At 48.6% G+C, this 13,761-nt stretch overlaps 6 protein-coding genes across 6 annotated transcripts; 3 read left to right on the plus strand and 3 right to left on the minus strand.

Moving 5' to 3' along the window:
• Positions 1–669: 669 nt before the first annotated feature.
• On the minus strand, positions 670–1,422 carry EPUS_08901 (uncharacterized protein; the record flags this gene model as incomplete). Its single annotated transcript, XM_007787953.1, has 2 exons — positions 670–1,129; positions 1,160–1,422. The coding sequence occupies 2 exons, from the start codon at positions 1,420–1,422 to the stop codon at positions 670–672; spliced, it is 723 nt and encodes a 240-aa protein (XP_007786143.1).
• A 1,148-nt stretch (positions 1,423–2,570) lies between these two features.
• EPUS_08902 (uncharacterized protein) lies at positions 2,571–2,915 on the plus strand (the record flags this gene model as incomplete). Its single annotated transcript, XM_007787954.1, has 1 exon — positions 2,571–2,915. One exon carries the CDS (start codon positions 2,571–2,573, stop codon positions 2,913–2,915), a length of 345 nt encoding a protein of 114 aa, XP_007786144.1.
• A 1,959-nt stretch (positions 2,916–4,874) lies between these two features.
• On the minus strand, positions 4,875–7,566 carry EPUS_08903 (uncharacterized protein; the record flags this gene model as incomplete). The annotated part of the gene is made up of 4 exons (XM_007787955.1): positions 4,875–5,134; positions 5,190–7,103; positions 7,150–7,431; positions 7,482–7,566. The coding sequence occupies 4 exons, from the start codon at positions 7,564–7,566 to the stop codon at positions 4,875–4,877; spliced, it is 2,541 nt and encodes an 846-aa protein (XP_007786145.1).
• Positions 7,567–8,124: 558 nt separating this feature from the next.
• On the minus strand, positions 8,125–9,289 carry EPUS_08904 (uncharacterized protein; the record flags this gene model as incomplete). The annotated part of the gene is made up of 2 exons (XM_007787956.1): positions 8,125–8,537; positions 8,587–9,289. The coding sequence occupies 2 exons, from the start codon at positions 9,287–9,289 to the stop codon at positions 8,125–8,127; spliced, it is 1,116 nt and encodes a 371-aa protein (XP_007786146.1).
• Positions 9,290–12,007: 2,718 nt separating this feature from the next.
• On the plus strand, positions 12,008–12,400 carry EPUS_08905 (uncharacterized protein; the record flags this gene model as incomplete). Its single annotated transcript, XM_007787957.1, has 1 exon — positions 12,008–12,400. The coding sequence occupies one exon, from the start codon at positions 12,008–12,010 to the stop codon at positions 12,398–12,400; it is 393 nt and encodes a 130-aa protein (XP_007786147.1).
• A 312-nt stretch (positions 12,401–12,712) lies between these two features.
• On the plus strand, positions 12,713–13,141 carry EPUS_08906 (uncharacterized protein; the record flags this gene model as incomplete). Its single annotated transcript, XM_007787958.1, has 1 exon — positions 12,713–13,141. The coding sequence occupies one exon, from the start codon at positions 12,713–12,715 to the stop codon at positions 13,139–13,141; it is 429 nt and encodes a 142-aa protein (XP_007786148.1).
• Positions 13,142–13,761: the final 620 nt, after the last annotated feature.

Consider the following 13,761-nt stretch of genomic DNA (forward strand, 5'->3'; position numbering starts at 1 on the left):
GTGAGGACGGGAGGAGAGAGCAGCTTGCGTTGCAGCGTACGAAAAGCGTCGAGTTGGACCTCATCTAATTGGAACTTTGGCGCAGCATCCTTTCTTGTCAGATTACTGAGCGGCCTGGCGATGCGCCCATATCCCTTAATGAACATTCGATAGAAATTGCAGAACCCAAGAAACGACTGCACGCCTCTTTTTGTTGTAGGAGGTTCCTAGTCACGAATAACCTTAGTCTTGCTTGGGTCAACCTCTACGCCGTGGTCTGTAATAACATATCCTAAGAATGTGGTGCGAGTGACTTCGAACTCGCATTTCTTGATATCTATATACAGACCTGCTTTGCGCAGCCTTATCACGATCTAGCGTACGTGCTGTTGATGCTCTTTCTTGTTCTTCAAGAAGATTAGGATGTCGTCAATGTACGCTGTACAGAAGACGCTGAGGTAGTCTATAAGGACGGAGTTAATATAACGCTGAAAGGTAGCCGGACTGTTGCAAAGACCAAAGGAAAGGACTACTGGCTCGAAAGCTCCGTAGGTCGTTCGGAATGACGCCTAATGGATTAAGTCGGGGTCCATTCTAATACGATTGAATGCGTGACAGATATCAAGCTTCGTAAAGATTGTCGCGTGAGCTAACTGTGACAGGGTCTCGGAGATCAGAGGCAAAGGATATCTATCTTTCTTCGTAAGTATATATAAAAGACATCGAGGAGGCAGGCGCCCGACGCGTAGACGCCTGATGACGGGTCACCTGCTCCGTTAGGTCAGCAATTTTCTCTTGCAGGGCCATATTCCGTTCTTGCAGGGCTGCATTTTGTTTCTCTAACTCTTGGCCGGCAGCAGCAAGCTGCGTGGCGTACTCCGAGATTTGATGAGCCAAATCAGCGTTAGTATTTGCTGTCCTCGCTAACTCTAGAGCGACCCTCTCGGCCGTCCGGTCGGCTAAAGCTTGTTCTGACACTCCCTGCTGCCGCAGCTCAGTTAGGATAACATCGATACCGGATTGCAGATTGGCTGGCACGATCACTTTCAGCTGGGCTACTCTGGCAAAAGGATCAGAGAGGTCGAAGGATAGGATAGGGTTTCGATAATCAGTCTCAGCATTAGGGGTGGGGTTGTCGGTCCTGGCCGGACTGGATAGGTCAAAGACAGCCGTATCGAACTAGGCAGCTGCCTCTGCGTTCTCGCGTGTTAGTGACTGGTCGCTAGTAGGTGTCACCATTGTCAATGCGTGGCTCGGCTCTAATGGAGTGTCGCGTAAGTCGGGGGAGAAATGCGACAGGACCATACAGAATCTAAGGTCCCCGTTCTTCTTCTTGACGAATAAAACGGGTGACGAGAAAGAGGAAGATGACGGGCGAATGAATCCCTTACGTAAGTTCTCTATCAGGTACTCTCTCATAGCTTCGAGCTCTCGAGTTGACATCTTGTACAAATGCGACGCCTTCATCTCTGGTTCCTTGTCAAAGCGCAGCTTGTGGTCGAACGGACGGTGCGGAGGCAGAGTATCTGCAGCTACTCTCGAGAAGGCGGCTGCTTGGTCGCGGAGATACGGAGGAAGATGGCTGAGGATGGACTCAAGATCGTCAGAACGAGGTCTAAGGTCCCCGGCGCCCTAGCGCTAGCGGGCGACAAGCATGGCAGCCGTGACAGGAGCTATAGCCTGTTAAGAAGAAGTATATACGTAAAATCTAGGTACCAAAAAAAGAGCGAATAATATATCACTATACAGATAAGTATATAAATCTTAGTTATACCTTAAGCTCTTAATCAGAGAGCTATTATTTAGTTCTTTATATAATAACTAATAGTTAGCTATCCCTTAAATAATCTGTCAAACGGCTTATTAATATAGTTATCTCTATTCTTAAAACGCTTAATTTAAATGAAGATTCATCTAAACATAACTGCCCACGTCAGTTATAATGTGATAAAGCTGCATTTTGATTTCTATTTAACGAAATTAGTCTATTTGCCCTTAATAAGCTTGCTAACAAGTAAGAGTTAGTTAAGAATATAGCTGCTAATTAAGAGGCTCTAGATAATAAATAGTGTTAGTATTAGTTACTTCTTTAATAGTATTTACCCTGCAAACATTATTTATTCTCTATTATTAAGAGTAGTTAGCCTATCCTTAAGTCATTAATACACCCTTAATAGTGAATTAATAGCCTTATTATTTGATTTAGTGACTAGATACTAACAAATCAAGAGGCTAATAATACAGAGATATAAGAGACTAACTATTTATCTCTACAACGTCGCTAACACATCTCTGTAAGGCAGCATCTCCTTGTACTTAGAGACGCTCTATCTAGTACAGATCAAGCCTATATTGATGACGAAATAGCTCAAAATGATAGGAGGATATTAGGTCTTGCGCAGGCTGCGTATGAGGGTCGTGGGGTCCCTGTGGCCTACCCTTTACCTGTACCAAAGCAGAAATGGGTACGTAAAGCGGCTCATGGCAAGGCTAACGCTAGAGGGCTCACAGGGGCTGAAATAGCTGCTAGAGAGCTCAACGCTCGTGAGCGTGAGCAGAGACTGCGAGAGAGAGACCAACTTGCTATTAATATGACTCGGAGCGCTTCTACTCAAGTGCAGATGCCCCAGTTTGGTCCTAGAGACGTTGCTGATATAGCAGGGCAACAGGATGAGATTCTCATCAGAGCAACGCCGCCGCCGCCGCCTCCGGAGGAGTCAGTTACCAGGGCAACGCCGCTACCGTTCGAGGATAGCTTGTCTACGCCCCAGCAGGAGGAGGAGGAGGAGGAGGAGGAGGATCCATTCGTTCTACCTGCCTCCACAGCTCCTGCCCTGTTACAGACGAATGCACGGCCAAAACGGGCTAGAGGACCTACCCTGGACTATAAGGCTATGCACGAGGGCAAGCAGAATCAGCCGAAACGAGGCAAATAGGCCCAAATACTAGATGCAACGCCATAGAATGTATAGAGAGTCTCAAATAGGCAATAGGTTTCATAACAACTTTGGTTGAACAGCACTCTGATAAATACTTCATAGAGTCATATGGGGGGGTTTGAGTGATAAATTCCCCGCCAAATTTTGGTGGCGTTTATATTGCCAAGCCCCAAAACGCCGACACGCCGAATCCGCAGAAATCGAATCTGGCTGTCGAATCTGGCTGCCCCGAGACAACCCCTTAGTTGTCTCCATAAGCTGCTTCAAAATGTGAAGAGAGGACAGCCCACGAACTCCGCCATTATCCAAAGAAAGTAAACATAGATCTCCGGGCATTTTAAAGAGGCTCGAAAAACCTTTGAATTTGTTGGCTATCAGTAGCAGTAATGTAGTAGAGATTGTCAGAGGTTATTGATTTTGTCGATACCAGTTCATTCAGAGCAAGAGCTGTGTAAATAAGACGAGAGTCATGGTCCAGTTTGAATTCGATACGCACTAGTGTTTAGACAGGGTACACACACCCCGAAGACCTGTACTCCGTAGCCAGAGTCTGATGGGCCATGAAGCATGCTTTCTATTGGTTTGCGTGTTCTGTACGGCCTAGCCCAGACTATTTACTAGTTAGTACGTTAGTAGCGCAAGGACAGTCTTGGCGTGCCACCCTACCAATTCCTTCTCTTGTGTCAACGGTACTGCATAGCTGTTGACCTTCTGAGAGGGCCAATTGGCCGCGTTTGATATGCGTAATCCCTGCGTTTCTGCTGCTTCTAATTGGTCAATTTCCAACGCAATTTCGCTTCTAATTTCGCTGTACGGTACAGCCAATTGTATATAGATCGACGCTCTCTACCCCCGTAGCTATCAATCAACTTGCTTCTCTACGCACTCTGCACAGCAGGTTGACAATAGCTAACTAGTTAGTTACACGTACAGACAGACAACAAAGTTGTTCAGATCAACACTTTCCGCAATGAGGAAATGCGTCTAGACTGAGCAGTGCCCTCTGCTCACAAGTGGACGATAGATTTTCCCAGGATAATTTGATACATATCTTGATCTAAAATGTATCCAGGGAGTGGATCCTTCTGTTACAAGGATGGAAAGATATTTATCCGGGGAGCGAATCCTCCTGTCACAAGTATGCTTCAGAACAAACTGACCCCGGTGGCTGCATATCTGCATGCGAAAGACCATACCGGTGATAATAACAGTAGTCTTTCGCAGCTTCTTGAGACGTTTCACTGCTAGATATCCCAGCCAGAGCTTCAAGCGGTAGATGATGATAATATCAAGTAGGGGCTTGATACATGAGTCCACTGCACTCGGGCTAGTCTCACCACATCCTATGTTGGCTCGCCTTCGGTTCACCCAGCTCCTGGTACTGAACCGCGTCCTCCATTCCATATTCACTATCCTACGTTTGAGCAGGGGGTTATTGACATGCCTGATTAGATCACAGAATACAGACTTACATAATGGGGGCTCCGAGGAAGCCACACTGAAACCCGGGAGCAGGAGATATCCACCATGAGCTGAGGCATCGTTTCTCTATTACTGGGCAGTCTAGCATGATAAACATCGTGGAAGACAACCAAGGTGGAGCGGGCGTCATTAGGGAGAGCTTCCCTGCCAGGAGCCTATCATGTTCGTGCATTGATCGACTGTTAGATCAGTGCGTCTCCTATGACACCATCCTAAACATCTGCAGGGGACGCCTGGCTGTGAAGAAGTATATTACAAACAGCCCCCCATCTATTCCCTTCATGCCTACAGTATTCCTCGCAAAGGTCCCCCTTCCCGTACAGTCAGTGGTGTGGCTGATATACCGCTCGTGACAAACCCCCCAAAGAATGCTGTTAGAGAGACCGAAGATGACATGATCGGCCCAACATACAGAAGAATTGTGACCGCTTGTGAGATGCATTCGAAGACCAAACAGGAGGATATATGTCCGTTCTACCGGGTGAAGACTTTCACCACACCATCCCCACCGGCGCTGACTACCCATCTGCCATCCTGGCTCCAGACGACGGAGCAGACCCCTTCTCCACGCATCAGCCGATGACTGGTAATTTCTTGAGTACAACTCCTTTTTTCGAGGGACCAGAATCGAAGACTGGCATCATGACCAGCTGACACAAGTTCACGGCCATCTGGAGAAAGAGACAGAGACGAGATTGCTGAAGGGTGCGCTAGCATTGTGTACGTGCATTGTCCTGGTACGAGTTAGTAACTTAGACCAGTGAAAAGGAAGCGGTAGTGTAGACATACCGCTGTTGGCATCGAAGAATCGGATGTAACGATCCTCGTATCCGGAGATGATCACACCCTCTACACCGCCTCTTGAACCAGTTGCGCCATGTACGATACTATCTTCCTCGGAAAGTCCTCGACTAGGATCGAGACTCAGGGTCCCATCGAAACCCATTGTGCTGGCAACCACCGAGTTCACGCCTGTCGAAGGCGTACCATCATAAGTCTCTAAGCTGGCCATTCCTACAACCTCCTCACCAGAGCGTGTGTCAAATACCAAGATTGAGGCGTCTGTGTATGAGACAACAAAAGTCTCGCCCAGAGCCGAAAGCGGACTAATACAGGTCGGAGAAGGAGAATCGCCTCGTACAATATGATGCACGAGGCTATAATGAAAAGGTGTAGATGTTGCTGTGCTTGGTTGTGGCGAAGAAGGGAAATTCGAGCCCGCCGAAACGGAATTTGCTCTTCGGCTGCTCCTGGTGCCTCGATTGGAGCCAGAGTGCGGTGACGAGAGTTGTGGCGGAGCACTTACGGCCCAGATCAGAATGCTTCCGTCTGCGCCCCCCGAGGCGAGTAGTATTCGGTCCGGGCCGCCAAAGGAGCTGCTTCGATCGCCCAGGGTGGAGCCACACGAGCCTGGGAGCACGCAAAGAGCCCAAACGGCATCGGTGTGGCCGTCCAGCGTAGCCTTCGGATCGACCCTGCCTCGTTCCCACACCTTGACACTGGCATCTTGCCCCCCGGAAAATATCCAACCGTCCCCCAGAACTCGACCTCCGTTGGAGAAGTTCGGAGACGCGGGACATGAAGCCAGCGCGGTGACTGCTCCACCATGCCCCCGATGTGTAAAATAGCTTGTGATGTCGAGGTCGTTTCCTGATGCAGCGGATTGGGAACCATAGCTTGATGCAGGAATGATCCAGCGCTTAATGCTTCCATCGTCCCCAGCGGTACATATCTCAGGCTCCGATGGACTGCCACCGCCAGTGAAAATGACGGAGCGTACCACATCAAGATGGCCTCTTAAAGCAAAGCGAACCTTAAATGTCGTGGTGTCGGCTTTCTGGTCCACAGACAGCTGGCGTGCTTCATTGTTGCCTTCACTTCTCCGTCTCGCTGCTCCTGAGCTCTTTCTCCGATGTGATCCAAGCCGAGGTGGGGATTTGGGTGCAGCAAGATTGGCGCTTGGGAAAGCATCTGTGTCGGGACGGTGAGGAGGGGGAATGTCTGATGGAGGAGGATCCGGGTATGTGGGCGGATCATCATCAAAATTCCAGCCATCTGATGATTCGTTTCGTGATTCCTCCGTTGTTCTAGGAACTTCATGCTCTTCTGCAGTCGGTATCTGCTTTCCGTAAGCATCGTAGCTGTGCGATACCGGCTCGGCAGGCTCTTCAATCGGTGCCTGCTGCTCGAACAGAGGATTTCGTCCGTCGATTGCGGTCAATGGAGTAGGAGCCTGTTCCTGAGTTCTTCGTTCTGCCGGCTCACGGAGAGGCAACACAGTATGATTGATCTGAGTATTTGACCTGCCCGAGCTTACATTTTCTTTAAACGAAGGTAGAAGTGGCTGCTGATTACTGATTGCACTCTCTCGTACGCCTACTTGGTTATTCCTGTGGTGCTGCTTTGGGTGTGGTTGTTGCTGTTGTTGTTGTGGATGTTGCGGCTGAGGCTGATGGACATAGGGATCCTGCAACACAGATTGAGGCGGTTGTTGGTCTCGAAGGACATGGTTGGAGAGGTCTTGTTCCGTCAACTCGGGAGGTGGGTGAGTTGCTGGCATGACATGGTATGTGATCTCGGCAGAGCACTTCGCTAGATAGGTCTTCGATTTTTCCCTCTCCGCATCTTGCCGGAGTCCTTGATAAAGCGGGTCGTCTTCGACTATGTCAGGGTCCAGGAGACGTACCCCTTTCAGCGGTGGTTCTGTAATGATTCAGTAGTTGATCCAAGGTTGGGAAGACCAACAGACCCTTGCCCATCGCTTTCAGCTCTTCTCTAGCAACATCCTTTGGATCTCGCTGGATGTCAATCTTCTCCCCTTTGCTCAGGTTTTTGACCCTTTCTCGTTCCTTCGTTAAAGCAATTTCCAATATCTTGACATGTTTTCCTAAGGAGTCATGTAGTCGTTTCGCTGTTCGAGCCTCGCCTTCCAGCCGAGCTATTCTTGATTTCATCTCCGCCCTCTCAATTTCCCAGGCGTTCCGATCTCGTTCATGGCGATGCCACTCGGTCTGGAGAAAGCGCATTACACCTAGAGTAACATAAGCTTGGTAGATGGAGACTTGTTGAAGCTGCGCGCACCCTGTAGAGTGTACTCGGTTCCCAAAGGAGCATGGTTGCCGTTTGCAGACGATTCACCACCTCCTCCCATTCCACTCCCGGCCATGGCAGAGCCTGACTGCCAGGCCATGCAAGGGAGGATTCAGTCCAATGTGTAGGCAGCCCTATCTTCTTCCCATGTGACCTCGATTTGCAGAGTAGTCTGCCCTAAAGATTGCGAGCGAGATTTCAGGGGATCAATGAGAGGGTACCAAACGCCAGCGACCGCACGTTTGGACGGCGAACGAGAGACTAGGCACAAAGCTTGTCTAGGGCCAGCGAAGATGAGATATATCGATCAAATGGTTGAGATACAGTTTGTCGCAGCTGCAAAGCTTCAAGGTCAAAGGACATATGTTAACGCCAGTACCAAAGTTTAGCGCGAGCCGGGGAAGAGGATCAAAGGACCACGGTTCGGGGTCATTCATTATACGTGAGCTTGCTTCCATAATTCAACACCTTCAACCGTCTGAGCTGACACTTCACAGACTTGACGATGCTTATGTCTTTGTGGGGCATACTGAGTTCTAGTTCACATATCGGCAGACCCATAGATTATAGATCGGTGCCTTCGACCACAGTACATAGTCACGTTGGATACTCGGGCAAACAGTGCTCGTTGGTACTAGAACTGCAGCTCCTCCACATCCATTCCACATCCTATACACGTCTTGACCGAAACACCTGTCTTGGGATTTTCAATTGGTCGTGACCATTCATGCACATGCTTGCCGCCCGGGAGATCATCACCGAAATTGCCTCCACTCCCTCCCCGTCGACTCCTTCGCCATGCTTCAACCCTGGTCCTCTTCTTCAGATCTTCAAGCTTCGACTTGAACTTGCTTTCTTTACGCTTCTTCTTCTCGGTCTCCCGCCTGGTAAACTCCTCGTCCAGTGCCTCTGGAGAACCCCATTTTCTCTCTGAAAAAGCGTATCCTTCCACCTGGTAGCGCAGGTACAACATCATGTTGTTCCAAGTCGACTTGTGCGGGTTCGGACGTTCCAAATGTGGTAACAGATTTTCATCTTTCAATTCCGCTGAGTCTTATCAGTCTTGGTAGATACTGGACGAGGGCAGACTACTTACGATCCGTCAATAGATAATCGTCTTTCGCTTCCGTCTTCGTAAGCAGACTGTATTTCTCCGGGCACTTGTCTTTGCAAGCATTGCACACTGCACACTTCAGAATTTCTTCCCATTTCCAATCTATCTCCAGACTACCACATTCTCGACATTGCTTGTTCTGTTCCTCGCGCTTCAATTCATTGATGCCTGGCTCAAAAGGACCCACTTTTCGAGATTGCAAGGAACGTAGTAGCCGCTGCCTTTCCCACTCCTTTAGAGTCATATCCGCTGGTTTAACGTCTCCATCCTCGCGGTGAAGTGCTTTGTTGTACGGATCGTCTTCTGCTGTAAGAAAGCCACCTTTGGTATCGGTCATCTTGCTCAAGTCATATTCAATATACTTGGCAAAATTCCTAGCTGGTTGAATGGCTTCCAACGGTCGGTCGGAGCTGGCCTGATCCTTCTTCGCATCTCTGCTTGTGGCGGGAGTCTGTGCATTGAATGTTGCAAAGGAACGCTTCTGGCCTGCGACGGTAGACTTGGATAGAGAAAGTGATGGAGGAGTAGGGTTTGCGGCCGCACGTTCTGCTTCCCGTTGTTCGCGTAATGCTTTGGCTTTGAGACGGCTAATCTCAAGTCGTCGTATCTGCTCTGGGGTGAGTGGAGATTTGGCCTCCAGTCCCGCTGGTTGAGGCGGCGGAGTGCTAGGTCTGATGGATGTCATTTTATGAGGTGGGGAATGAGGGATGTATGACGACGTTCAAGTTTGTATTTGTACAGCGAGTATGGAGACCCGAAAGATATGCGTTTAGCAGGCTGCCTGTGGAACATCTCAAGCACAGTGACGTGGGTGAGTGGCGCTTGCAGTGGTACAACGTAGTACTGTATTTACGGAGTACATACGTAGTACGCAGAATCGGTGCTGGTGCGCTGCCCCTTGGGGTTTAGCCCCGCTCGGTTTGGGGTCGCGCTGCCTCGCCATACGGAGTATTTAGCTATCCACCTTTCTGGCGTAAAATTGGCCTATTTTCTAATTGGTTACTACAGCCGCAAGCCCACCTCAACCAGGTGCCATCGACCGAAAAGTATATTTCAGAACCTAACGTCAATTCGAGTGGACGCTAGCGGTTATGTTGGCGAATTAGAAAATTGGCCAATTTTACGCCAGAAAGGTGGATAAGATGTGCGCTGCTCCTCTGTCCCTTCCATTATCTGTTCCTTCCTGTTTTCCGCTCTCCTTTCCCTTTCCCTCCTGTCTGCTGCTCGGCGCTCATGACTGTGCGTTGCTACCGGCTCCACGGGCTAAAGTGAGTCCTGCGCGCTGAGGCTTGGTCACAGCGGAAACTGGCTGTAATCTCACAAAAAATTTTCACGGGTAAGCCAGGCGCGGCAGACATTACGTGAAAGGTCGATCCAGAGTGGGTAAACGTTGCTAAAGGGCCAGGATTCGCACTGGAATCAGGAGATCCACTAAGAAGGGCCCATCAAGCCAGCAGCATCGTCAGGGAATGAGGTGCTCTAGCAGGATATTCAATGCTGGGCAGGGCCGCTGGCGATTCGTATTACGGAATCCTTGTTGTGACACGGAGCATGTTGGGCAAGGCATGTAGCTGCTGCAAACTCGGCACAGGATCAGAATCGCTCAACTATAAATACCCAGATCCTCTCTCTATCAGATCCAACAGCTCCCTCCCTCCTTCAGATTAAGCATACACATTCATCACGTCTCTTTCGGAATTTGCACATTCACTATGTAATCATTCTCTGACAGTACTTCTCAACACTCTATCTGGTGATTTCGGTTACCATTGCTCATTGGTGACCCCCCAGGAACTAGAGAGCTCCACTAACTGGAAATGTTTGGATGCTCCATCCTACTTCTGGTGGCCGCCGCGCGACAGTATCAAACACAGCAATAACACTAATCTGGTCGGCCTGAAGATGATCCAGCCAGATATCGCCATCAAGCCACTGTACGTCCTTGGACTCGTCTCCATTCACCAACGCGTTAAGGGCTTGCAGCGACCCTATAGCGGCGAAATATGCTATGGCCAGTACTAGGGCGCCGAAGAGGGCAGCTACTGGCTACCCCAACTTATTCGTCGCTGGTGCGACGAGCTGGTGAGGCCTACAAACAGCATGATGCTGCTAATGAAAGAGAAGACGAAGTGTGGGACCGGGGATACCAGGAGAACACGTCTGTCTGCAAGTGTCTGGCGAGGGAAAGAGTGGCGTCCAGATTACCCTTGAGCTGGGCTCGAGTATTGCCCGTCAGCACCTGATCCTCCCAGAATTCTTTGCTGAGTTCGTCGATGTCTATCGTGCACACTTCATGACGCAGTGGGTCTGGCCAGTGGCCGTATTCAGAAGTGCTATTGGAGCTCATGCCGGAAGAGCAGTCTGTACTCGAGCCTTCAATTGCTTTGGCTCCTTCGGTCGTATTGGCTACAGAGACCCAAAGGCCTAGAAGCACACAAAGGTTAGCGTTGCCGGACGTGGTGTTGGTCTTTTCAACTTGCCAAAGCATCCAAAACGAAGTTGGACGTCATATGTCTACTTTGTGCAAAGCTTGGTGACATAAACATTATCCAGAGCTGCATTCTTCGACACACAGCTGACCATAATGAAGACTGTTTTGTGTTAGATAGTCCAAGCCGCCCACCAAGCCGAACTATGAATTTCACTGCCCAGGATGATGGCCGCGATACATGATGCAACAGACAGACCTACAAATAGACCGCTCACGTTGCGTTTTCGGTCATTCACAGGAATGCAGGCAGCTGGATCTCCTGGCATCTTTTTAGCGGGGCTGATGCGGACAGCTTGACGATTATGTTCGAGTGGTGCGTAGTAAGACTCACCATATACAGGTTGTTCTAAGTAGTAAGCACCTGGCTTTTGAGGAACTTTCTTCAGCCATCTATGTCAGCTAAGCTTTAGGCATTTGGCCCATTAGCCGCTCTGACACCGTATAGAGACTAGCATGATACTACTGTCAAAACAACTAGCTCTAATCTATCCCCTATTAGCGTATATTGATGACTTTTGATGCACGACTCTGTACTCTGTTGTTCTTTAGCTTTGCCATCGACTGTGTTTCAACAGTAATTTAGAGTAGGTACTACGCTTATCCCTCCGCCCTAGCTATTGTGTCGTGTTTCATTTTAGATGAGAAAGAATGTGATATTTCAATCTAAGTCTGGACGCCTCCAACTTGAAGTGACACAACAAGTTCTTTGACATGACTAGCCAAGCCCTGTCACATGACACTACTTGATGCCGTACTTAGCAGGAGAAGGCCGAGGCCGGATCCAAGAAATCGTTGCCGATCCCATACAAAATCATTCCACCACTAAATAGGGGGTAAACAGGGCTATTTCAACGCGTTTTTTGAGCATTACTGCCCTAATTAGCACTCATTTCGCATCAAATTCGCAGAGACATGGCCGTTACTCGCAGTCAACGTCGTACGCCCTCACCAGCGCCAGATACCCGCGGCAAGAAGGGTAATGGGGAGTATCCTACGCCAGCCAGGGTAAGGGTATTCCAAATGCGTACAGAATTGGGATATTCAGCCAAATCCGTCGAAAAAGAGACTGGTATACCAATTCGAACCCAGGGCTATTGGCTACGAAGTCATAATGAACGCCGTACAGGCAAAAATCGACCAGGGAGACCCTCAAAAATCCCTGGAGATACTCTTGATCAAATTATTAAAGACCTAGCAGGTCATTATAGCATTCGCAAGCTTGATTATGAGACGCAAATCAAGCGCTATAACCTCAATGTTTGCGTCAATACTCTTCGAACAGCTCTGCAGCAACAAGGCCTCTGAAAATATCGTGCAGCGCAGAAGAAATGGCTCAAAATAAGCGATTGTCAACGACGAATAGCCTTCGCGAAAGAATATCTTGGTTGGCCTGCTTGGAAGTGGAAATATGTACGCTTTTCAGATGAATCGCATTTTCATCATAACTCTCGTACAGCTGCGTGGGTATTACGTCGTCGAGGAGAGAGATTTCAGCCAGATTGTATACAGAAAAAGTTCAAAACAGGTGCTAGTGAGCTACACGTTTGGGCGTGTATTGGCTGGAATTTCAAGAGCAAACTCATCTTCTATGGCCTTGATGAGAATGAGTCGCGAAATATGACCCAGGAGCTATATGTTAAGAAGATCTTGCCTGTTGTTAAGGAGTATAGGGACCAAGCTGTTGCTAAAGGGCAGGGCTTTATCTTTCAAGAGGATAATGATGGCGGCCATGGTACTCGGAGCGAGGAGAATCGAGTAAAACTATACAAAGATCAGATAGATCTCGATTATATCGACGATTGGCCAGCATTTAGCCCTGATCTCTCACCAATTGAGAATATATGGCGCATTTTGAAACAGCGTGTACGACAGCATTGCCCTCGTACAAAGGAGGATCTCAAGAGAGCAATAGAAGTCGAATGGGAGGCATTGACGCAGAAGGAGATAAATCGCGTCGTATGGGGCACTGAGAAGGGTCGCAAGTGGACTATGCACGATAGATTAGAGGCTGTTCTTCAAAATGAGGGTAGAATGACGAAATACTAGTAAAATTGTATAGATATAGCTGAATTTGACCTCGTTGGCGTTGATATAGGCCTGTTGGCGTACGAATTTGGCCGCAGAATAGTGGCCAGTTGCTTTTGTATGGGATCGGCAACGATTTCTTGGATCCGGCCTCGGGCCCTCTAAAAACTATGTCTAAATTACCATCAATGTGTGCTTAGTTTCAGCCTAACCGTGATATGATCTAGTTTACATATTATTATACAGCTAAACATCTGGAATCCAAGAAAATTATGTTATTTCGGACGTCATTTTAAGAAAATGACGCTCAGATTATGGCCAAATTATGGTCATTTGAGCCTCCTGACGATCCTTAAAATAATAAAATGTCTGCAAAATCACTAAGGACCAATACCGCGCCATTTTCAGAGCCCTTCTCCCGGTAAGTAGCCATGAGTCGTACGTAGTCGTGCTTCAAAAGTAGTTGAAGGCCCCGGCTAGTTTGGCGTTGCTAGCCTCTCTTAGCTCCGGCATTGGCTGGCCAACCAACTAATAGTACAAGGAGTAGATATCTTGCTAAGCCTAAAAGCCATTAAATAATGCTTATCTTTGTAGGCTCTTCAGGTGCTGCTTATAAGGCTTCACTTAGCTTTTAAGCCCTA

This window comes from Endocarpon pusillum (assembly GCF_000464535.1).
Source record: "Endocarpon pusillum Z07020 unplaced genomic scaffold C707327, whole genome shotgun sequence".
NCBI lineage: Eukaryota > Fungi > Ascomycota > Eurotiomycetes > Verrucariales > Verrucariaceae > Endocarpon > Endocarpon pusillum.